Source organism: Pelodiscus sinensis, chromosome 20, assembly GCF_049634645.1.
Source record: "Pelodiscus sinensis isolate JC-2024 chromosome 20, ASM4963464v1, whole genome shotgun sequence".
NCBI lineage: Eukaryota > Metazoa > Chordata > Testudines > Trionychidae > Pelodiscus > Pelodiscus sinensis.
This window is the reverse complement of record NC_134730.1, coordinates 12,998,883-13,023,810: the sequence shown is the minus strand read 5'-3', so window position 1 is coordinate 13,023,810 and position 24,928 is coordinate 12,998,883. Positions and strand designations below refer to the sequence as shown.

The 24,928-nt window shown below is 50.1% G+C and overlaps 1 protein-coding gene across 1 annotated transcript; it reads right to left on the bottom strand.

Moving 5' to 3' along the window:
- Positions 1–589: 589 nt before the first annotated feature.
- FDXR (ferredoxin reductase) lies at positions 590–23,159 on the bottom strand. The gene is made up of 12 exons (XM_075903706.1): positions 23,005–23,159; positions 17,858–17,955; positions 15,223–15,318; positions 14,011–14,133; positions 12,316–12,429; positions 11,282–11,383; positions 8,979–9,086; positions 8,562–8,646; positions 7,476–7,675; positions 6,835–7,006; positions 5,801–5,974; positions 590–2,260 (listed from the first exon to the last, which is right to left on the bottom strand). The coding sequence occupies exons 1-12, from the start codon at positions 23,081–23,083 to the stop codon at positions 2,130–2,132; spliced, it is 1,482 nt and encodes a 493-aa protein (XP_075759821.1). The 5' UTR covers positions 23,084–23,159; the 3' UTR covers positions 590–2,129.
- Between the last annotated feature and the right edge of the window lie 1,769 nt (positions 23,160–24,928).

Genomic DNA, 24,928 nt, shown 5'->3' with positions numbered 1-24,928 from the left:
TCTTCAATAAAAGTCCTTCATCTGCCTGAACTATTAAAATCTAGATCTTGACCTCTTGTGTGCCCTGAATAGTCCTATGGCACTTCCCACCAGGGCCATCTAAGTAATAGCATTCTGCCTGCCTAAAATCTCCCTCCAATATTTGTCCCTTCCTAAAACCTGGCCTGGAGACCTGTTGGTACAGAACTGACTATTGCAACCCATCCAACATGTAAGTGTGTATTCCTCATGCCACGTACACAGCCGGCAAAGCGCTTTAGGATTAACATTCAAGGTGAATTCTGTTGATGGGAGAAGCAAAAAAGCATTTACCACCACCCACTACAAGCAAGCAAGGTCCAGCCCATCACATCACGATGCGGGCAAATACATCACTCAGAATGCATTGTAATAGTTTCCTCTACTCTTAGGTTTCTGCATGCCCAGGCCCAAAGCAGGGCAGAACAGTTCCATTCCCTTGTAGTCGACAGCATTACCAAAAAAAGCTTAATCACTTTTCCAAATCCAGAGTCCACGTAATCTCCAGCTCAGAGTTTAACATTACAAATGCATCATCCTTACGACATAACACGAGTCACGTCGCACAAACAGCTGTTCAGCAAGCTTTATTGCTCATTTGCATAGATGTTTCCAGCAGTCATCGCATTTCCTGAGTTTCTTAATGAGTTTGCAAATGAGATTTTAAAAGAGATGAGGCCCAGATCTGTCTCGTCTACAACCGGACTAAATGCTGAGCATGGAAATACAATCTGGAACCTCCCAGCAGACAGGTGTCCACGACGCAACAAAACAGCACCCAAACTGACAATGTCAGCAAAGGGACCAAGGGTTGCATAAGGACAGAGATTTAACTCCCCAAACACCAGAGACCTGGTGGATGGTAGACATTTACCTGATGGGGGAGGGGGAACTCTGCAGATGTGGTCATTAAAACATGTGTTCACATAGAAAAGGGATCTGAACAGTTTACATGCGACACAGATGCAGTCACAGCCAGACAGGTAGCCCTTATAGCTCTACTTCTTCTGTCACTAAAAGAGAGGACATTAGTCTCTAGGGGCTCACAGTTTATCAGCAAAATCTGGAGTCATTTAAAACATGATAGATGTGATCAAAGAGTGTTTAACAATCTTCAAAATACACAGTCTACCAAATAAAGTAGACAGCCAAGAGGCTGCCACTAGTCCCAATCAGGACTGGCTGTAGCTTCTAAGTACCAGTACACGGATGATTCAGGGACAAGTCAATTATATATTTATCAATTCCCCCTGCTCCACAGGCTAAAATAAAACAGAATCAGTCCAGTCCGGTGTAGGGTCCCTCCATGAAGTGCTGATCGGGACTCTCCAAGGCTTATTGACCCAGGCTGCCTAGTAAAGTTGGCAACAGACAGAAAGCAACACTCGCTCAGTGGGTGAGAACCACTGCCCTGCATTTATCAGCTTCACGGCTAGCTGCAACCCTAGGCCGGCCCGCCAGCTCCTAGATGAACGCAGACACAGATTAAAAGGTTGGAGTTTTAAACTGTAGCTCCCCCTTCATCTTCCTCTTCTTGAAAGGGTTTATTTAAAAGGGATTTAAAAGAGAAAATAACTTGCTCAGACTGTGACAGGTTACAAAGGAATCAAGCCATTTGGCTTCAGGCTGTTGGTGTAAATGGAAAGGGGACGGTTGCCCATTTTCTCTCACTGGCTTTACAGGTGCAGTAAAACTTCTCTAATGGTCAAAGGAGATCAGCAAGCCAGGGCCTCTCCCCCTACACGGCATCTGGTCCAACCAAACGTTTATGCCCAAGTGACCCAGTCTATAGCAAGTTTCCAGGTTCTGCAGCGACCACCTATAAGACTGGTTCAGGAAGGGAAGGTGGCTGGAGTCAGTAATACATGGCCTTGTGTAAACTCGTATCTGCTTTGAGGCTCCAGAGTCCGTTCCAGCTCAGTACCCGAAAGGTCCCTAGGCCTAGGCCACCCACCTTCTTCCATGCATCCAAGCACAGCAATCAGGTCTGACTGTGCCCTTTCTCCATGGCAGACACTCCCAGCAGCAAGTGGGACTTGCTGAGGAAATGCAAAGGATACACCATGGATATGTCACTTTCCTCACACCCAGGGAGCTGTGCACAGGCCTTGTCAGTGACCGATCAACTGCAGCATCTCCTGAAGATCCACTATCTTCTCCCGAGGTTTGCCAGCCAACTTGCCTCTTGCCACTTCAGCAGCATCTATCTTCTCCCAGTCGGAGAAGGTGACCGGATGGACCCCTGGTGTGACAGCAAGAGAAAGTGCAGGCCCATCTTTCACAAATGAACAAGAACGAAACATGTAAGCACACAGAAAACCCAGAACCCTGCAAACGCAGGCGCCTCCAGAACTCTGCAGGAGGGCAGATTGCAGATAGCCAGTCAACTTTGCCTGATCAGACACACTTGAGAGCCACAACATTCAGTGCAGCACTTGCTTCAGGGAAACGGCTTTGGTTCAGTTAAAGTTTTGAATTGTTGGAGGGAAGCTCAGTTTAACTGAAAGCCTTTAAATACAGCAGCTACAAATGACCCTCCTGGGTGTTTTAATGTGTCCCCAAACGTGCCTGGAAGGATTTTCTATGAAAGCCATTCAAAAGCAGCAGCCACACCATTTATGCAACTGACATGACACTGCAGTTTTTAAATGGCCCTTGCCTAGCCCCTGCCGTGCAGTCTTGAAGGCACCTTAATAATTGCATTTCATTTGGGAGAATTGCAGTCCCCCACCAGAAAGGTGGTTTTTTCCATAACAAAAAGTGCGGTTGGATGCTTATCTTGCTACATACTCTGCTCCCCACAGCCTGTGCAAACCACTGGCAAGAGGGGCTAAGAGTATGGTTTGCAGTTAGATTAAGGCAAGATACAAAAATTAAAGGCTAGTAGCCCTCATGCTTCAGGGCATAAGTTAACCACTAAATCAGAGTGTTAGGAAGAAAATTTCCATCCAGAGAGGCTGTTCCATAACTGTCCACTAGGGAATTACTTGCACCACTTGGTGTTTGCTGACTGTGCTAATTCCTGAGAGCCTATAAGTGCAGAGTTCAAGGAGAGATTCATCACAGGGAAGGCTCTGAGAACAGGCCGCCTCCAGGGGTGAACCGGGTAGAAATGTCTCTCTAAATCAGGGACTTAAATATGGATCAGATTAGTAGAAAGCAAGAGCTATTGAGTATCATCTGTTAAATGAGCTTGATCACAGACGACAGAGCCCTTGTGTTCACACTACAGAATCTACCAGCATGACCGGCACCCTCGCGGCTACCTCAGCAGCAGTACCAAGGGTTTAGCCACCCATGGAAATATCGTCTCTTACATTCTTGGAGGTGGTTCTTCCAGGTTAGGACTGAGGCATTGTGGGAGTGCAGCTCTGGTGGGCAGGCCCAACAACAAGGGGAGCAAAGGGGGAAATGGCACAGAGGCCTGGTGGAGTTAAGCAGCAGCCCTGACTTGGTCCTTTTAAATAGCGGTGCTGTAGCAGCAAGGCAGCAGCTGTGGTGAAACCCGGAGCTCAGTTTTGCAGAACAGCAGGGCAGAAAGTGGGCCCAGAGCTCCCTGCCCCTTTAAGCCTTGCACTAAAATCAGCAGAGCAGGCAGCACGGGGTGGAAAGCAGGAGATCTCTGTCACTTAAAACCCCCATGCAGGTCCACAGTGCGGCAGGGCAGTGGGAATGAGGCAGAGCGAATGGGTAGGGAAGAGCTGGCTGAGAAGAAGGAAGCTGAGCTCTAGGGGTAGAGCCAGGCCTGGGACTACAGGGAGTGAGGATGGGGGGGGGGGGGTGGGCCATGCAGAAGAACCGGGCTGAGAAGGCAAAAGAGCAGAGGGGTGCAAGCATGGGTAGGCAGGGACATCTGGGAGAAAAGCTGAGGGACGGGCGCACAGGACTGCTGGGGGGGGGGGGGGGGAGGGAGGCAGAGCAAGGAAGGAGGGTCAAAGGGCACCTCCAGGCAGGTGGGGGGATGACACAGCGACCCACTAGAGCATGGGTTCCCAAAGTGGGGGATTTGAAGAAATTCCAGGGGGGTGCGAGGTGACCCAGCCTCCCCCCCCAATCAAGTTTTGCTGCCCTGTTCCATTCTTTTTTTGCTCAACAAGTTTTGCTGCTTTAGGGGGCGGGTGCATGAGGGTTTTTCAAAAATGAAAAAGGGGGGCGTGATGCCAAAAAGTTTGGGAACCACTGCACTAGAGGGTCTCCTGGTTGAGGGCTGGGGCTCAGGGTTTCTCTGGGTAGGGGCGGGGTGCCTTGGCTTGTGACTCCTTCTGAGAGGGCTCAGAATTCCTGCTGGTGAGGAGCTCATGCTGTCCTTGAACAGAGCAGCGGGTAACCATCTCAGACCCTGGACAGCCGCCTGTCACTAATACGTTCACAGTAACCACTCAAAAGCTTTGTATACAAGGTTCCACATGATAACATTAAGAGACTAGGCAGAGCAGAGGTGCCCAAAATAGCACTCGGTCTCTCTCTATTCAGCCCTCCACCTTATTGCTGCTTTGGTGAGTTTGTGGCAAACTAATCCAAAGTAGGGATGTGAATGGTTAACTGGTAAGCCTCACCCTCAACAGGTGGGACTTACTGGTTCTGGTTAATCGGTGGTGGCTGGAGCAGCAGACCAGATCAGCCCCTGTCCACGGTGGGGGAGCTGCTCTAGCCCAGCTAACCCCCCTTTAATCGATTAGCCAGTTAAACTTTACATTTAACCAGTTAACTAACTAAATAGGGTTTTACATCCCTAATCCAAAGGCACTGTATAATTTTCACCCTTTTTTTAATTTAAAAATACAGTGTTCCTGGCAAAAAGTGAAAGTCAGAGACAAGCAAGAACGGCTTCCCGTGTCCAATCAGCACACAAAGGGTATGTCGACACTACATGGCTCCGTCGACGGAGCCATGTAGATTTGTTTATTGGGCAAAGGGAAATGAAGCGGCGATTTAAATAATTGCCGCTTCATTCAAATTTACATGGCTGCCGCGCTGAGCCGACAAACAGCTGATCAGCTGTTTGTCGGCTCAGCGCGCTAGTCTGGACGCTCCCCTGCCGACATCAAAGCCCTTTGTCGGCAGCCCTGGTAAATCTCATCCCACAAGGAATAACGGGGCTGCCGACAAAGGGCTTTGATGTCGGCAGGGGAGCGTCCAGATTAGAGCGCTGAGCCAACAAACAGCTGATCAGCTGTTTGTCGGCTCAGCGCAGCAGCCATGTAAATTTAAATGAAGCAGCGATTATTTAAATCGCCGCTTCATTTCCCTTTGCCTACAACCCTCATCTACATGGCTCCGTCGATGGAGCCATGTAGTCTAGACACAGCCAAAGTGTAACCTAGGCTTTCCAAAATCAAATGTTAGAAAGATGGGTGGAATTTAGCTCGGGTAGCGTCCACACAAGTGAACACACCAGGAACAGCAGAGAGTGCACTGTGCAAGTTTTGCCCACTCAGCCTTGCCTGTGCAATTCAATCCTCACTCTCAGCACCATGAGCCTGCCCTTGTCTGTACAGAGACTGACAGAACAGCATGTGTGACATTCGTTTTCTCCTCCTCTCCCACCACCCACCAGGAAATGAGGGCAAGAGGAATGTCTGCTACAGACAGACAAAAATCAAACCCTTTTCCTTGTCAAATTAGAACCCAGGCTCCAGATTTCAGGAGACCATTCATTAACCCAACGTCTCAGCCTAGAACTTCTGCATGAGTTTGCTAGAAGGAGGTTGGTTGACACCACACCTCTGTTCATTGCTACAGGTGCTCTCACACAAGGACTCATGGATGCACATTCACCAACCTCGACTGTGGAGAACGCTTCTCAAGGACTTGAAGCCTTCCTTGGTGTCTGAAAGGTTGAGCACCCCCGACTGGAGATCTTCTAGCACGGACTGGGCTGTGTCAAAGCTATCGTTCATGGTGGTGATAATCACGCCGGTGGGGCCTCTCTTCACCCAGCCGCTGCAGTACAGACCTAGGACAGCATGTTAGACAAATACTGACATGCTCTTACGCAATCCCCAGTGCACGTGTATGGACAGGGTCCAGCAAATGCTTGAGTCCCTGTGGGGGCATTAACTACAGATCTACATGTCCTGACCCACTGACGTTTCATGCCCAGGCTGTCTCAGATGCAGTTAACCACATTTAACAAGAGTTTTCACTAGGATACATCACATGGATCACTACCAGGCCCACTGGAGCATCTGATCTGTGATGCGTAATAGGGTAGTATCTACGCTCCCCACAGCAGAGTGCGCATTGTCTTAATTGCACTGTCCTTTCCAGTGCAGAGCTGCTACAGGAGTTTACAGTGCCTCATGAACGCAGGCTTCCATTTCTCCTTAATAAACTAATAATTACCTGCTAGTTTGTGTCGTCTGATTTGTGTGCCTGAGCTCTTAATGTTCCAAAATGTGGGACAAATCTTTAAAACTAACTTTTTTAATAACAAGGACACAAAATGGTCCAGCTGCTACGCTACCTGATACCTCGATAGCAACTTCTGCCAAAGGATGTTAAAACATTCTCCAGACGTTGGTGAATGATGCCTCACTGCGCCTTTAAAACAGGCAGTATTACAGCACTTGTATGGATGGGGAAACCGAGGCACAGATAAATGGCTTGCCCAAGAGGGGTCACAAAGAATGCCTAGGAACTGGATAGGGATGGAACACTGGTTTCCTGATCCCGATTTTACACAAGCCCAGACTCTCCCATTCACTCCTTTCCACACAAACCTCCAGGCCACTTCCTCTTCAACCTTCCTAAAAGCCTGTCCCCCACACACAAGGGGTGATACCCAAACATGGCACCCTGAGCATTCACACTGACCTGGTACCCCCTGGACCCTGCCCAGGCTGTTGGGGATGATCCCCAGTTTGGGGTCAAATGGTACGGAAGGGTCAAGCGGGAGGCTCCGGTAGCCAATGCTGCTGAGGACCAATCCACATTCAAGCTCCTCCATTTCTCCAGTGGGGACAGCTCTGGCAGACTCGCCCGAACCCTACATGACACAGGGAGTGATGGGAAGAAAGCAAATAGTTAAAGAGCCTGCACCGCAAATGCAGTCAAGTCTTATCACCCCAAGAGAAGCAGCAACATCTCCATTCTACCGCCCGGATTCACTGGCAATCCCGTTATTGGATATTTAGGAGGCTGGTTGGAGCATTCGCCAGTGGCAGCGATCAATGCCAAGGGAAAGAAAGTGCTGCCTTTGTATCAGAAACAGCTCCTGGGGGAGACCCAGTGCTGGCTTCCCAAGAATCTGCCAGTCCAGCTGCTCAGACAGCAGGCAGTTCTGCTGCTTCTAATTAGACCAGGAGTATCAAGCTGTCTTTAGATTAACGCAGAAGGGCTCCCCAGAGATCTCCAGATCCAAGTGGATGCAACAGACTTTTACTCATCTCTCAGCAACACAGAGAGCCTAGCATGGGGAAGGCAAATCCGCTACAAAGAGAACTCTGAGTCCATACTTCCAGTCTGGTGACGGCCAGTCGTACGCCTCTTGCTTGCTTCCCGTCAGCAGCAGGCAGGACCTCCAGCGGGCTGCGTCGGAACTTCAAGCCCCACTCTTTGGTTGCGGATGCCCAGCGACCAGCCTCTCTCTCACCAGGTGTCTCCAGAGCCGACTTGACCATCAGCTCGGTCAGACGCTTCCTGGGTCTGGGAACATCTAGAATTACAAGAGCACTGCAAGAGCACAGGGAGCCCTGAACAAAGGTCTGGCAGTCTCCAGAGGGGGACCACACAAGGAGAGTAAGGACCAGCATCCAGTTAATGCTAAGGAGTTACAGGAAGTCAAGCCTTGCAAGCCTCTAAGCATGCATACGGCAGATAGCTGTGCCTGGCACAGCTGCACAAATGGGATTTTGTGGCTTTTGACAAAGCTGTTCCAGTCTCTGAACTCAATGTGAGTAGAAAGTCCAAGGGCACCTTAGAACCAAACTCTTTCCAATTGAGCTGGGAACATCGGCTTTCAGACCTGGACTCGCCTTCACTGAAGTCACTGATCCTGCCCTGGATGAGCTCTCCCCAATCCCAGCCCCCCACCCAGCCACGTAATGCTGTTACAAGCCAGAGAAGGCAAGCTAGGCTGGGACATCCAGCCCTTACTGGCAGCATGTCCATTTCTTCCAGGCACCAGAGGGGCTGCAGCTCTCCTGCTGCTAGCCATCCTTACAGGCTTGCCACCAGGGCTACCTGCTCTGTCAGCAGTGGCTTAGCCAGGTGGAACTCATGTGTTAGTCAATCAGTGAATTGCAAGGGCTTCTTCTGGAGCCTTACGGCCAAGCAAGCAAATGAAGGCCAAGGGGAAGAAGGAACGAGCTGTCTCATTACAACCCTGAGAAGGCAGGAATTAGAGACTAGATTCCAAGAGACAAGGGCAATGAGGGCAGAGTCATTTGCCCACTGGCTTTGTTTTAGTTTAGCCACCAGACTGAAAAGCAAGGTAAGGCCCCATCACCTCGTCCTTCGCCGCTCAGAGCTCCCTCAGACAGGACCCTTGGGAATTCGCCCCGCCACAGGAATCTCAATTTCCAACTGAGCACTTCCCTCACCTTTAATAGCATCGCCCAGGCCTGTGAAGTCGGCAGAGTCCAGGAGAGGTCTGGTTCCAGGCAGGTTTATCATCTCCCGCAACTCCTGGGAATGTCAGACAGGAAGAGGTGATACCTTGCTGTCCCGTGTACGGAGGAGACAGAGAAGCTGTAAGAACAATGCAGAGCCAAAAGAGAAGCCACCCTCACCACACAAGCTGGCAATGCCTACAGGCAGGAGGCGGCATTCAGCAGGTGGGCACAGTAGCCGAGACACCTGCATTTCCATGCCTTCTGGCAGACCCTTAGAGCCACAATTAACGGCTTCAACAGCTCACGTCGCGCTAACTAGACCCATAGCAAGAGGGGCACAGGGTTACAGTCGCAGGAAAACTTGTCACGATACAACATCCTTAAGATCAAGCCAACCAGTTTTACCTTTATGGTGAAAGCTACCTGGAGGGGCCCCCTCCTCCCAACAAGCCACACGCGCTTGACCCTGCTGCAGGCAATGGCTGCCAAGGAGCCTTCAGTGATGTCTGTCTTCTGCAAGACAAAGATGCGACAATGAACCAAGATGGAGGGAGACAGAGGAAGGTGAAGACAATGGGGCACCTGCGCGCACGCGCACACACGCGCACCACCCCTTCCTTTTGCACAAGTGGTGTTCACAGCGAATGCCTTAAAGCACTGAGTGAAAATCGCGCTACAAGCCTTAGCAGTGACATCTTAGGGAGCAGTCTCAAAGGGAAGTCTCCCTTCTTTAAAGGCCTTTGAAGATGGTGCTTAAAAAGAAACCCAGCCCCAAACCAGTCATTTAAATCCTGGGGCCAGTACAGCAACCTCACCTTTCTAACCACCTCTGCTGTAGGGGTGCACACGGGGGCATTTGATGACTTGTCCCTTTACTGTTCCGCAGGCCTGCCAGTGGGAAGTGAGGGGGGGGGGGGGGGCGCAAAGGAGACGACTGCTCCAGGGCCCAGTCAGTCAAAAGGTCCCATAGCTCAGAGACCTTTAAATCAGAGCGCTACACTCCGGGAGGCGTGGAGGGCTGGGGGGAGGGCATGCTGTGATTCTTTTGGGAGCATAGAGCAGGCCTTCCTCCCCCCCCCACCATACTCAGGGACACAACAAGGCTGTTGGCTCCTCTGCCGTTCCCTACAATAGAGGAAGCTTCGTTGCTGAGGAAACTTCCCTACAGGCTGGGATGGGATCTATGCTGGCACCACTGAAAACGTGCCGTGGGGTGGGGAGTAGAACAAAACATAAGGAGACTCCAGTACACACCAGAAAGGAAACGAGAAGGGCAGTTTCACTCAGGGGATGAGATTAATTAAGAGATTCCAGCTGGACGGTACCTCAGAGGGATCCAAATCGGATTTGCTCAGTTCAGAAATCAAAAGGTGATTTTCCTAACTGCCAGCATCGCAAGCTAGACAATGTGAAAAGCCCAGCAGGGCCCCGTCCTGCCTCTTCCTACCCCCTTCAGATAAAGATTCTGCAATCAGAACTGGCTGACAGCTTTATTAACAATGCCCGAGGTGCAAACACATTTCCAGGCTCACTTGCTTGTAGCTGGATTAGCTTCAGAGAGAGAAAAGCAGGGAAGAACCTACATTCAGCACAAAAAGGGTGCAAATCTAAGGCACAGAGTTGGCTGTGGGAACACTGCATTTCAGACATATGCCATTCCCTTTTGTGCTCTGGCTGAGTAAGGCCTGTGGTCCCCAAGACCACATGGCTAGAAGCACAGCTCTCAATTCCCAATCAGTTTTACTATTTAAGGCCTCTAAAACCTGGCTAAAGCCCAAGCTCTTAAATTTAGCCATTAATGTTGGAGGTAGTAGTTAAGTTTCAATCAGCCTCTCTTCAGTTCCCGAGCAACAGTAAGCTCTGGGAGGCCCTTGGTGCTAACATCTGGGGCAGCAGCTGTAGACAGCAGCTGCTGCTAACAAGGCCCCAGCTATCAAACCAGCATAGCAGAGAAGAGATCTAACAGGCTGAGGAGCAGGTACATAAGGTGTTGCTACTGCTAAGAGCCTTGGAAGCAGAGCTGCTTGGGAAAGAGGTGCACCCTTTCCAAAAGAGAAACTCATGCTAAACTTCTGCCCTGCCAGCAGCTCCAGCAAGCAGCGGCTCCTGCTTGGGCCCTTGCAAGGAGAAAGGGCCCAGCTTTAGTCAATGTCTTTAAAGAACTCAGGGAGTTTGATGTTGTGTGGGATAAAATGAAATGCCAGGATGGGCCCTGAGTTTTACAGGGGAGACGCCCTGGCTCTGGGAGAATCCCAGCCCCATTCCCTAGAACATTTCTGTATTCCCTAGAACATTTCACACTGGAGAAAGCTCTAACACACGGCAGAACAGACTGGAGGATGGTGCTGCCCTTGACTTTTCTTAAAGCACCAAATATGCTTTTTCCACCCATCAGCAGAAGAGTAATGCTGAATCCGCACCTCCTCCAATCACGCCCCTGGCAATGCCTGAGCATTGCCAACAGAAATACGGGAAGAGCAGGGGGGAAGCAGGCTGTGAGGGAGAAAGGCGCTGTTTGAAAACAAAACCCAAAAGCCGAATCCTCCAGAGAGCTGGCAGTAGGCTCGGGGGGGGGGGGTGTTTCATTTAGCTCTTTTGTCTGAGTTTCCCTTTCCAGCAAACCCTAATGAATTTGAAGTCAATTTCCAGCCCTTCACACACAAACTGCACTTTGGGTTCTATATTTTACAGCACCGGCCTCAACTCACCCTGAGTGTATCAAGTGGAGACAGCAGAATTCGGGCAACATCCAGAGCCACGTTCCCCTGCCCCAGGACCACAGCTGTCTCGCTGCTTAGGTCGGGCTTTAGCTGTACGGAGAGAGACACCCACTGAATAACACATTCAACAGCTGGTGGACCCTGTTATCTTTACCCCACTGAAGACTAGTTCTCTCTGTGGATGTAAGAGTTCAACCCGCTAAATGATGATAGAAACTAATAAGCATCAGGTTAATGGTTAAAGTCCACTAGGGTCCCCAGAGAGGGGTTGGCAGCTGGGACCTCAGGCATGCCTGGAAGCTACCTGCAGCAGAGTCTGCAGCCAGGATACTGCCGACGACAAAGCCTGCAGTGAGGGACTGGCACTTAGGACCCTAAGCACAGGGGCACCCCTCTAGCACTCTTCCCTCCCTACAGCCTCAGGTAAAACATTTAACCATGTAACCGACCGATTTTTGGTCAGTTACCTGATTACTATTATTGTACATTTTTTACATACAAAGGCAGAAGTTTCTTCAGCCTCCTGTATCTATCTAGTGGCCATTCCAATCCAGATAATGGGACCCAGGTAGGCCGAACAGTCACTCCTCCTCATGCAGTTGCCTAGTGCGGCTTTGTCAGAAAGACTAGTTAGCAATACATTCAGTTATTTTCCCAACTGGCAAATCTTTCAGTAGCTCCTGGGCCCCCACTCCTCTAGGTCTCCCGGATTCCCATATCTCCTGTAGGGAAGCTCTATGAACATCTACTAAACCAGCGTAATCTTTCCAGCCCTAAAAGTGTCCCTTTTGGGCTTCCTTACGTCCTCTCCAAGAAGCGCTGCCAACCTACAGAGTTCGCTAATCCTCTCTTATTGACGTGAAAATTGTTCACATTTTTAACATCTAAGAAGGATTTAATTTTGCATCTGCTAATCTTTTTCAATTGCAAGCCTCTCAGGCAGGCACTAATCCGGAGCTGGCTGACTGCATGCAGATGCATGAAGAGTACAAAGTCTTAGAGAGGAAAAAACAAACCCTTACATCTCTGTTCTCGGGCAGTCCGTTGTACCAGCCCACAAACGCTCTGGCTGAATAAACCCCCGAGAGGTTCTCCCCTGGAATGCCCAGAATCCGGTTGTCTTCAGCACCATAGCTCTGCAGAGACAGAATCAACACTCCCATAGTCATATACACGTCGCTACATGGGGGTATACATATCAGACCCAAGGCAAGTCTTCAACTACACACATCACAGAGGAGCCAATGCTCTGCAGTGGCATTTCTTGGACACTGTACTGCTGCCAGTCACCATACTATCTGCGCACTGGCCGGGGTAGTAGATCAGCACAGCAAAGATCCTAAAGTATCAGTGGGCATCCTGCAGCCCACGAGCTACATGCTGCCCATCAGGGGTTCTGTGTGTGGCCCACTAGACATTGTTTACCACTGTCCATGCACAGGGTAACCAGATTTTGCTGGTTTCTGTCTGCATCATTTTTTCCCCCCCAACCAAGATTACCCAAGTGGCAAACCTGTAAAGCAAGGACATGTGAAGGGAGGTGCCTGCTGATTGCACACAAATCTGTGCACTCTCTGCAGTCCAAGTGCTGCTACGGTTCAATCCGCAAAGCTTGCAGATTCTAGGTGCTGCAGATTCCAGTGCTGTTAGCAAAACTGCCCTATCCCAGGAGACCATCCTGCATTGGGATGAAGTGGGCCCGCTCATGTGGCCCACTCACTAGCCGGGTCACTCATCGCTGCCCAGTGAGTTGTGGAGTTACTGGCTCTTCTCCTTTCTTGGCCGGCAGGAATCCCTGCTCACCACACTAGTCCGGGCCCTGCTGAGCTATGTCAGACACAAGGACATGAGGAGGGAGAGCTGGGCTTCAAGCTGCATTTTTAGGGCAGGGGCAACATAAAACTGGAGAAATGGTAACTGTGCATCTCCTCTCAGTCCCCAAACAACCATACAGCCCGTCCCTTTTTAGACCAACAGCTATTTCCTCAAGCGGCTCGGCAGGGAGACTTTGCCATAGACACGTTCTCCCCTGGCTGAGTGTCAAAGGCTGTAGCCTTCTGCCAACCCACAGCCTGACAACTGAGTCAGGCACCAGACTTGGAATGATGATTCCAGTCAGAAGGGGTCCCAGTCCAATCTGTAATGGAAAACAAGGAACAGCCATTTCTCTGCAACCAGCACTGAGGTGAACGGTCCCCAGGTCAGCAACATGCTATGGGATGCGCACATCAGGCTGAATGGCAACAGCAAATATTCACCGGCTCAGAGCACAGATTACTCAGAGATCTAAACACCATCTTCTGTAGCTGCAAAATTCATCCCCTAGCACTCGTACCCAACAGGGGTCACTTCATCCTCAGCAGACAGGGCGGGTTCAATGATTAGAACACCAATCTGTGACTGGGAAGATGTGGATTCAATTCCCTGGTCTGCCACAATCTTTCAAGTGACCTTGGGCAAGTCACTTAGCCGCTTTATGCCTTGGTTTCCCATCAACCCTGCCCTGCCATATAGGGGTGCTGTAGAGAAATAGTTAAAAATGGTTGGCGAGGTGCTCAGACATTATAGTGACGGAGTACCTAAGAGAGAGACAGATTCCCTCCCCATTAAAAACCAAACGTCACAGAACGGGCTAAACAGATCCAGCAGATACCCCCAAAACCATGTTGGATCTTTCCCAGTCCCTTCCCCCACAGACACAGGAACCAGTAACTCACCAGAACCACTGCATGATAAGCCTGCTCCAGCTCCTCCACCATCACGTCCTTCCCAATAGTGACGTTCCCATAAAAGGAGCAGCGATCGGAACGCGCCGTCTGAGTAAATGTGTTGATTACATTCTGTTGGGTCAAAAGAAATTTGAAAGGGTTTAAATATAACAGCAAAGCACAGCCAGAGATGGGACAGAGGCATGGTCCCTTGTTGAATACGCCCTCAATGCCCCCACACAGCCTTGAAGTTATAGGTCAGCGTCTCCTTCCCTAATTCACGCTGGCTGCTCCGAGATGTGTTGCTCTTATTTGAGAAAAGCTTGAATATTTCATTTTAAAATAAACACAGCTATCCATGGCTTGGCACCACACCAGTCAGTTCTGTCGAAAGGAAGCATAGATCATTTTTAGTGGGTATTGCAAAGGGCAAGAAGCAGGAACAAGATCCATTTACGGCTGGTGGGAGTTTGCCCCACTGAAGAGAACACCTGGCTGGAAGTTTTGCTAGGTTGAATTTTTGTCCCTGGAACAGTCATAACAAGCAGGAAAAGGAGCAACTCAAAGTTCCAGCCGGCACAGCACAGAAGGCCAGAGTCTGGCTGGATTTTGGGGGCCTCATTTAGAAGCACTCTTTCATTTTTCAGTAAGAACCTCACTGGTTTTAATAAGTTGACCCTTCATGACAGGTCCGGTCACTCCCTGGTTTATCACAGACCATACTGCTGCAGTGTACTAGCAAGAACACCTTTCCTTAAAGGAGAAATCCTGAGACAGCAATATGACTGAATAATTTCAGCGCTGACTTTCTGAAGCAAGTGTCCTTGCCTTCCTCTCCCAAGTTTTAAAATAAAAGCTCCTCTTGAAACCAGACTGTGCAGCAATTTTGATATGCACCTCCCTCATTTTCAAGCTTTCCTCCCCCATGTCAGTCTCCAATGCCTCTGCCTTCCAGTACCTTTTTCTGTTCGTCAAACACCACTTCAGTGCCTCAAATGCCTGACCAGACCTGGTCTGGCCACAGAGAACAGGCCCCTACCAACAAGAACTGCACCTAAGAATTTTTATACTAAGAGGAGAGACCTGAGAGGATGTACAACTCATTGTCCGCTTATGCGACTGAGCTGAGAACACCCATTTCACCCCTCTGACAAAGCTCCTGAAACGGACTCTCCATTTCCACCATCCCTCCCAGGAGGCAATGGAAAAGCCAATACTCACTTTGACTTCCGGATGATCTGGTGCCACTCCAAAACGAACAAGGCCAAAGGGAACCGGCAGCTTCTCATAAATATCCACCTGGGCTAGCTGGTGGTGCTAGAGGAGAAAAGCAAGTTCACAATTATGATATAATCTACCAAGACAGAACAGAAACACACAAGCTAAATGGCTAACAGGCACCAGCATCAACCTGCTGCAGAAACAGGCTGTGCATCAAGAGTCACTGAACTTCTTGAATCTGCAGGCACAGCAAAAACTGAGAGTAGGCGTGCGGGGAGTCTGTAGTTCACAGGGACCCATATAAACTTCCTGAACACTGGGGTCATCATGCAGGAACGGAAGGCAAGATATAGCCTATCCTCTGTGTCCCTACAGTCTTTATCAAGGGTCTGGCTTTTACCTCTGAATGCACAGGTTGCAGAACATCTGGTAAGTCCAGCTGGGGCAAGAATATTTACATCAGCAAAGCTGTCTGAATTTAATTTTGGTTGTAAGATGTTGCATTCAGATAGTAAGGAGGCGCATACAATGGTGACAACAATTGTCTGATCTTATAAAGACTAGCTGTCCTAACAGTACTCACATGTTCTGGTCAGTCACCAAAATAAAAGTAAACTGATGTATGCAGAATGCTGGCTTGGAATAAAAGAAAAGAGGCTGGCCAGACTACTCCCATCCTCAATTAACGTTTTAAAAAATTAGTATGTGGGGACCAGATGCACTAGAAATGTACAATATTGTGCATTTTAGGCTTGTATGCACTTCCATAGCAAAACTCTCCTGCGTTCAGCTAAACCATATTATCAGGGTGGAATAAGAATGTTAAGAGGCAGGTAATTGGCTAATCGTGTAGTCAACACAATTTGTATCAACTGATCGTGTAGCCCATAAGAGAAGGCGCTCTGTCCCAGCTCGTGATGAGTCCAGAAGCTACCCCCCGCTGCAGCTCTGCAGTTTAAGCGTAGCAATAGCCAGGCGCACAGACAGCGTGATTCCTACTACATTTAAACTGCAGAGCTGCAGCGGGGGTAGGTCCCAGACCAGTCCCAGCTCATGCCGGGTCCGGGAGCAACCCCTACTGCAGCCCCTGTTGGCAGAGGCCCCCGTCTCCAGCAGCCAGTGCGGAGCAGCCTGTGCTCACAGTGAACCTGGGCCGGCTGCAGGCTGAGGCAGCTTCGTGGCAGCCTCCCCTGTTCTCCCCTCACCCACATTGAGTGCCAGCTCCCCCCCACACCCTTACTGTCTCTGATACAGAGGCAATGGGGGAGAAGGAAATGCAAGTAGTCGACTACTCAACTACTCGCTTACATCCCTAGAGTGTAATGCAGTGGATTCTGCCAGCCTGCCCCAATAGTAAGAGGAAAGGAACTATTTAAAGAAACTTTACACAAGGATCTCTCTTCTGACCTGAGGATTCATTAACTTGTACCAATAGGAGCACCATATTGAGCTAGAGACTATGGACTGTTTGATTTTTGTGCAGTAACTGTTTTATGTTAGAACATGCCCATTAGGTCAGTGAAAGGAATACGAGATACTGCAAAACACTGCCAGCAGAAATCCATGTATGACCAGCCCATCATGGAGAGTATGGCACAGGACATTTAAGCAATTGGTGCAGACATATATAGGGTGAAAGATCAGTTAATGATGCCAGCCAAGATTCTGAAATCTTGCTGCTGATTAAAGACATTTTAGGTTTGCAACTTGTATGTATTTTAGAGACAGACTTTTTGCTTTAAGTACTTTGCCAGCAGTTATTTTGAGACAGTGTCTCTGTTGTGCTACCTGTGGAGATTAAATAGCCCTGAAATTTGTCCTTGTAGTTCACTAATGGCTAAAATGCAGAGTATTATACCAAAGCATGCTCAAGAGTACTTCAGAGACAGCAAAAAGCAGGTAACCTCACTTGATAAATCACCTGTGGATGAGATTTATTCATTAGCAGCATCCTCAGCAGGTTCTGCAATCTAGTCTCATTGCCAGACTAAAAAACTGATCGACAAGGTTCTGACATTCACTGTTAAAAGAACAAATTCCATGTGTTTGGCTTAGTCAAAATGGTGAAGGATCTAAAGCACTCTCACTCGTTTCCTTTATGTATAGATGAACGTTACCAGCATTCTGTGGAATATTTTAAATGGTGCGGAGACAGATACTTATGGTGTGGCATTATACAGAAACATAATTTTGTCCTAATTTATAGTGATGATTTGTCCATAAGAAGCTGAGTTAGAGGTTGTGCTGCACCTAACAGATGGGCAGTCCACTAGAATAGATGCAAATGTTAAACCACCTTTGCACGCTTCTGATCCCAGACTGCTATGGGAACCAAGTTGGCTCCATGCAGAACTTCAGCAGATCAGAGGCTGCTCTAGATTACTGAAGCCTCCCCAGTGGTGCCTGCACTTCACCGTGCAAGCCAGCTCAGCCACAGCAATAGGCAATACAACTCCATCGCTGCACACGCTTTTCATCCTGGCTTGACGGGGACAGCACAGAACCACTATGGCAGCCCAGCACAATACAGGCACCAGAAGAATCCCCCCAGAATTGTTGCAGGATGGCTACAGCCCATATGTCAGCAAGCAAGAGGCTGAAAAATCTCCCCTCGTGTTGAAGGAAAACCAATTACCTTCAGGAGGTGCTGGGCAGTGTAAAACCCAGCAGGTCCACTCCCCACGATACATATCTGAGGAGCAAGGGCAGCCGTAGAAAGCAGTTTGCTGAAGCCTGAGCAAAGAGCACAAAAGCAGTCAGTGAGCAGAGAAAATACTACCCTTGACACCTTTTCTCCTGCTAGGATTTCCCACGCATGCTGGCTGGCCCTCGAAATTGGGAGGGATGCTAATGGCTTCTAAGAGCTAGTTCTTCTGTATTTGAGAAGCACAGGACTTTGAAACAGAGGGATGGATGTTACCCTCAGGAACATGTGTACATACCATGGAAAGGAAAGGATAGCCAAGCCACCAACAGGAAAATATCAAGGATTCTGAAATACCCAGGGATTCTGCCAGGTAACAGACTTCCCCTTTGGAAGGGAATCTTTGCTGAAACACGGCATAAGACAACCTCCCTTGTGGATTACTTTTTAAGTCCCTTTCTGTGCTACTCTCTTGCCCCCCTCCCACTTGAAACTTTTCTCCTGAGACACAAGCCCAACCAGAGACCTTGCTGCAATGGTAATCTAGCGTTTCATGTTCCCCACAGTGCAGGCTATTCAGAGAACAGGCCATCAATAAACTTTGCTGTTTAATCGGATCACATTAATCGGAAGGGCCAGAGACAAAAGAGCAATTTCAGCCATAGCCCAGCACGACCTTGCCAGTCAGCTGAGAAGTTTTATTCCTCTAAGTACAAAGGCATTCAAAGAAAAATGCATGGGGGTCAAATGCCAGGAACAACCCCTCCCTGTCAAACCCTGATATTTTTCTGAAGTGTCCTTGATATGTGTATTTTAGAAGCAGCTACCCAGCTCCACTTCCACTGTCCCTGTAGAGTCAATTGGACTCTTAGAAATGGAGCGTGTCTGGGGAAGGCACTGAGGAGTAGGAGTCATGATTCCATTCCAGACTCCGAAGGTAGCTGGCCTTGGGAAGTCACCTCTTGATGCCACCATTACACCTGTAAATCAGGTACAGAAATTCCTACCTACCTCACAAGGAAATTGGGGCTTCATTAATTAATATGTTAATTAAAGCACTTTGACTCCAAAGGAAAGGCATGATAGAAGTACAAGTCAGGAACAGATTTTCCTCCCTCCTCTGAAAGGGAGAGGATATGTGCGCATGGGGTGGGGGATAATTTTTAGTGACTCTACACTTGGTGAACGGTGGCAGCTGGACATCCTCGGAGACTGAAATTCTCTCTTCCCAGAACAGCTATGGTACAGGCAATAGCAATGCAAGAGTCCTCCCCTTCCCACTCCAAAAAGTTGACTTACCCTGACCTCGGAGGACAGAAAATAGTTGAGTTTCCATGGTTCATTCAGACTTTAGGCCTCTACTGAGGCTGCCAACCAAGCCCCCAAAATAGCATTAACCATGAAGGCAATTTTTTAGACATGGAAATTTGTTCATCACATACTGGACTAAACCAGCTCATTCTTCTGAGGCCTGTCAGCAGGCAACAATAAAGTCGCTACTGATTTGTGCTTAAACCAGCAACCCAACAGGTCTCTGAAGACACTAACAAACAACACTCCCAGGCACACAATCCTACATCCAAATGTACATGTATTTAACAAAGAGAGGGGCTCTAGCTCTTGAAATGCTAACTGACATGGTGGAATAGTGATAGAAATGTAGCCGTGTTAGTCTGGGGTAGCTGAAGCAAGTGGATCTGAGGAAGTGGGTCTGGCCCATGAAAGCTCATCATCTAATAAACCATCTTGTTAGTCTTTAAAGTGCTACATTGTCCTGCATTTTGATATGGTGGAGTCTTCCAAACAGGCATTGCTGCAGGGTACTTTTACTTCTAGTCACCCTAGAAGTTACTAACATCAGGAAATCAGTGGTTTATTTACAACACTGTATTGTATTGAACAGTGTTACTTGAAGAAAATGAACCTAGGCACTCAAGTTACATGACAAGAATAAAAGGAAAAGTTGATCAGTTTGAAAGTGAGTCATATTCACTCAAATGCCTCTATTTTAAGGCTAACTCCATAGGCTGCACCATTTGATAAAAATTTCATCTTTTTTAATATTTCTCCTCCCTTCCAGAGGCCACCAAGCATCTCAGACTGACACTAAATACAGGACAGATATTTTCATGGCATTCTTGCCGCTTACTTCCAACTCTTTTTCTGGAAAAAAAATCTTGCAAGTTCAGAGCCTAACAGCAGATTAAAAGTTTAAAGTAGTTTTACCAACTTGCATTGCTATATATGTAGCCAGATGAACTTGCTCTGCTCTCTCATTGGTCTTTTCCCTTGTTGCATCCAAATCTCTCTCACCTGCAGTGGTTTTAGTTGCTTTATTTTTAAATCAGCCAAACCAATTTAATGTCATCAGCTGTCTCACCAATCACTTCTACATCACCTAGCATCACGCTTCCATGAGAGATTGTCTCAACTCAACTTGAGACACATGGTGCTTCAGAATAAAGCATCCACACAGGTGTTCATCTTCCAAAAACATCAGGCCCAAAGATTCCTAGGGGTCTCTGTTTTATTCACTCTTTCAGAAAGCAGCTTCCAGAAGAAGCCCTTGCAATGCAGATTCCAGGGCACAACATCTGTGGGACAGGAACGGTGTTTTGGCCATTTCAGGGTAGGCCTATTCCAAGGTAGCATAATCCTTCCTTTGGGCTATCACTTCTGTGAGTGAAGACTCTGGATCTTTGCAAACAGCCAAGCTCTTTTTGTGAGCACAGGCTTCATGGCCAGTTACTGTTCTTAAGCATGTGGACATTGAAGAATCAGCTGGCTCCTTCACCTCATTCCCATCTCATTATCATATTGCTCCCTGCATTTCCTCAGTGACACAGCTCCCATTCCTCTACACCCCAACCACTGCCTCCACAGCACACCTCCTACCACTTCATTTTTCATTCCCTAAGGCAACGTTTCTCAAACTGTGGGTCGCAACCAGTCGTGAGCAACTTAGAGGGGATTCAGTTTTTCCATTTGCGACCCCTCTCTCCTGGGCTGCGATGAGCAGCAGGGCAGTTTAAGGCAGCCACCGGCAAGCCACGCAGCATGGCTGGGGCCGCGGGACTCCAGGACCACGGCTCAGCTGCAGCAGGAGGCAAGGCGGCAAGAGAGTGAGGCCAGCGCAGGAGTGGATGCAAGAGGGGCTGGCTGGGGCATGGTTGCCGGGCAACCGAATGCTTCCCCAGCTGGGAGAGGGCAGGGTCCCTCAGGCAGCGGGCTGGGGGATTGGGTTGGGGCAGAGGACCCGGAGGTAAATAAGGGCACATGGGGGTCAGAGGAGGAGACACAGGAAAGGAGTGGAGGATGGAGGCGAGGAGAGAGAGAAGGAACTAAAGGGACGCAGAGGAGAAAAGAGGCACAGAGGAGAAAGGGGGGGAGGAGCGGAGGACCACAAACACCTTAAAGGAACCCCAGGAGGGCAAGGAGTCTGGTCAGAAGGGGGGAGGAAGTGACCCAGAGCAGTGAGGGTGGGGCGGGGTCATACACATTAGCATTTTAGGGGGTCATGGTATCACAAATTTTGAGAACCCCTGCCCTAAGGCTCTCCAGCACCACTGAGGCCAAGTTCCCATTTCCCTGCCCTCTCCCGACCATCTATTGCAGTGGTTCTCAACTGGGGTACACCAACTCATCTATAGATTTGCCTAGTTTCATAGCAGGCTACATAAAAAGCACCAGATAAGTCAGTACAAACTAACACTTCATACAGCACTGAATTGTTTATATTGCACTATAGATAACACACCGAAATGTAAGTACAGTTATATTCCAATTGATTTATTTTATAGCTGTAATGGTAGCAATAAGCAAGGGAGCCATGTATCAGTAGAAGTGTGCTGTGACACTTTGTTTGAGTTTACAAACTAGCAGTTTTTAAGTGGGGTGTAATTAGGGGTACCCAAGGCATAGCAGACATGAAAGGAGCACAGTAGAGGACAGGCTGAGGGACACAGCTCTATAGCCTGGCTCCCATGCGCTGACCCATCTTTCCGTAGCCCAGCTCTCTGGTACCCCCCAGTCAAGCTCCCTCTAGCCAACTCCACTCACCCTATGAGCGAGCTCTCCTTCCCCACCGCCCTTCCCCTGGTCCGATCCCCCCCACAGCCGGCTTCCGGCCCTCCCCATTGGTCCGGTCCCCCCCAGATCCCCGCCCCCACATTGGCCCGGTCCCCCCACAGCCCGGCTCCCAGCCCCCACATTGGCCCGGTCCCCCCCAGATCCCCGCCCCCACATTGGCCCGGTCCCCCCACAGCCCGGCTCCCAGCCCCCACATTGGCCCGGTCCCCCCCAGATCCCCGCCCCTATTGGCCTGGTCCCCCCCAGATCCCCACCCCCCATTGGCCCGGTCCCCCCCAGATCCCCGCCCCCCATTGGCCCGGTCCCCCCCAGATCCCCGCCCCCCATTGGCCCGATCCCCGCACAGCCCTGCTCCCAGCCCCCCCATTGGCCCGGTTCCCCCCAGATCCCCGCCCCGCATTGGCCCGGTCCCCCCACAGGCCTGCTCCCAGCCCCCACATTGGCCCGGTCCCCCCCAGATCCCCGCCCCCCATTGGCCCGGTCCCCCCCAGATCCCCGCCCCCCATTGGCCCGGTCCCCCCACAGGCCTGCTCCCAGCCCCCACATTGGCCCAGTTCCCCCCAGATCCCCGCCCCCCATTGGCCCGGTCCCCCCCAGATCCCCGCCCCCCATTGGCCCGGTCCCCCCACAGGCCTGCTCCCAGCCCCCACATTGGCCCAGTTCCCCCCAGATCCCCGCCCCCCATTGGCCCGGTCCCCCCACAGGCCTGCTCCCAGCCCCCCCCATTAGCCCGGTCCCCCCCAGATCCCCGCCCCCCATTGGCCCGGTCCCCGCACAGCCCGGCTCCCAGCCCCCACATTGGTCCGGTCCCCCCCAGAGCCCCGCCCCCCACTGGTACGGTCCCCAGCCCCCCCATTGGCCCGGTCCCCCCCAGATCCCCGCCCCCCATTGGCACGGTCCCCAGCCCCCCCATTGGCCCGGTCCCCCCCAGATCCCCACCCCCCCATTGGTACGGTCCCCGCACAGCCCGGCTCCCAGCCCCCACATTGGTCCGGTCCCCCCCAGATCCCCGCCCCCTATTGGTCCGCGCCGGCGGGCGGCCTCCTTACCCGCGAGGCCGCCGTCAGGCCGCCAGCGGCGGAGAGGGGACCCCCACTTCCAGCAGACGCAGCCGCAGCTCAGCCCCATGCTGAGAGCGCGCAGGGAACACCCCCGCCCGCCGGACACGCTCTGCCTCCTCCACACTCCCACCCTCCAGGCCGAGGCTCCGCCCCGCTTCAGTCGTAACCAATCACATGGCAGAACGTCCCCTTTTATTAGCATAGCCCGGCCCCCGGCGCACAGCTCCCGCCCCCCGCGTACTCAAGCACCAAGTCTAAGGCGATCGTGTAATTAGCCTAACCACGCCCAGTCAGAACACCGCCCACAGCATAGAGAGGAAGCGCCCCTTCCCGGCCCGTGCATTCCGTCTCTATGGTTTATCCTCCCGCGCGCACAGCTAGGCGCGCCCCTAGCCTGGAGCGCGAGGGGGCCAGTGTCTGCAAACCGATCCCTGCTAGGAAGAACCATAGAGGCGGGAGGCCAGGCACATTGGGAGGAGAAGGAGCCAGAGGCCACTGGTCCCAAACAGGCTGTTACCTCCTCCTCCCCCCCCCCGTGGGAAGGGTCATCTGGATGGTCCCAGCACAGCTCCTATCACACAGTCCCTGAATCCCCTGCATGGGCTGGGAGTTAGACTGAGGTTCTGTCTCTGCCACTGACTTCCTGTCTGACCTTGGGCAAGCCTCCTAACTGTGTAATGCAGCGCCTCTGGGGTCTGGTTTGTGTTCCATAACTGACCATGTCTATTAACTTCTGTGTTCCTCTATTTTCTAATGTGTACAATGGGGATAACAGTGTACCTCAGGCCCCCAGGGATTAATTCATTATTATTGTAAAAGGCTTTGAGATCCTTAGACCAGTGTTCTCCAACCTTTTTACACCCAAGATCACTTTTTAAGTCTCAGAACAGGCGATGATCTACTGCCCCGCCCCTTCCTTGAAGCCCCGTCTACATTACATGAGGAAATCTAATGTAAATGTACTGCGCAGGTGCACAGTTCAGAGAGGGCTCAAGAGCTACTCTTAGAGCCCCTGAGATCTACCGGTAGATCGTGATCTACTGGTTGGTGACCACGGCCTTAGACTGACAGTGCTATAGAAATGCAGAGTCCTACATTATTACTGCAATGCTGACATGCCGAAGGCACTCAGCCAGACAAATAGCCACACTCAACCAACCAAATAGTCACATGTGGCTAATAGCTAGCATGTTGGACACCGCAGGTGTAGAACATAAGACTTTTTCTTCAGTAACGAATATGACTTGGTTGTGATCTCTTTCCCAGGGACTTTAAGGATAGAATGTTCCATCTTCAAAGCAATATACCATGATTAATCAGTCCATATAATTATTTAAGGTCCTTATTTTAGTCCTGTTCCTATTGAAGTAAATGGCAAAACTCCACTGGCCTTTAGGATATTTTATTATTATTATTATGTATTTATTTACAAAACCAAACTCTAGGCACACCTGCCAGATTTACAGGGGGGACACATAATATTTGCAGATCCTCAAACCTCTCTCCTTCACATCTGATTTCTCTCAATGGCTCACTGCCACAGCAGCCCATATAAACACATGTGCCTTGCACCAGGCTTTGAAGGTCATCTACAGACCTGGGCTATTTTGGACCAGCTCTCTAAGGCCTGGTCTACACTAGGAAATACCTTAGTCTGAAATACGCCCCCAAGTTCAAATTTGTAAGTGGCATCCACATTACTTAGCCCGTTATTCTGGAATAAGGGGTTGTGGAATTCAAACTCTGTACTCCTGTGTTTCATGAGGAATAACACTAATTCTGAACTTGTAAGTCTGCAATAACGTTAGTGTGGACATTCCAGTGCCACTATTTCAAATTAATTGGCCTCCAGGAGGCCTTCTGCAGCTCCCCAGAGTGCTTCCTTAGGCTCTAAGTCTGAGGTAGCGCGTCC

What these genes read in the sequence shown, in the direction of transcription:
- FDXR (XM_075903706.1), bottom strand. Translation starts at nt 23,083, where the DNA reads ATGGGGCTGAGCTGCGGCTGCGTCTGCTGGAAGTGGGGGTCCCCTCTC. An exon ending in CAGATCATCCGGAAGTCAAA is followed by an intron (nt 14,134 to 15,222) that starts GTGAGTATTGGC and finishes TTGACCCAACAG; the next exon opens with AATGTAATCAACACATTTAC. An exon ending in TGGCCGTCACCAGACTGGAA is followed by an intron (nt 7,007 to 7,475) that starts GTATGGACTCAG and finishes TGTGTCATGTAG; the next exon opens with GGTTCGGGCGAGTCTGCCAG.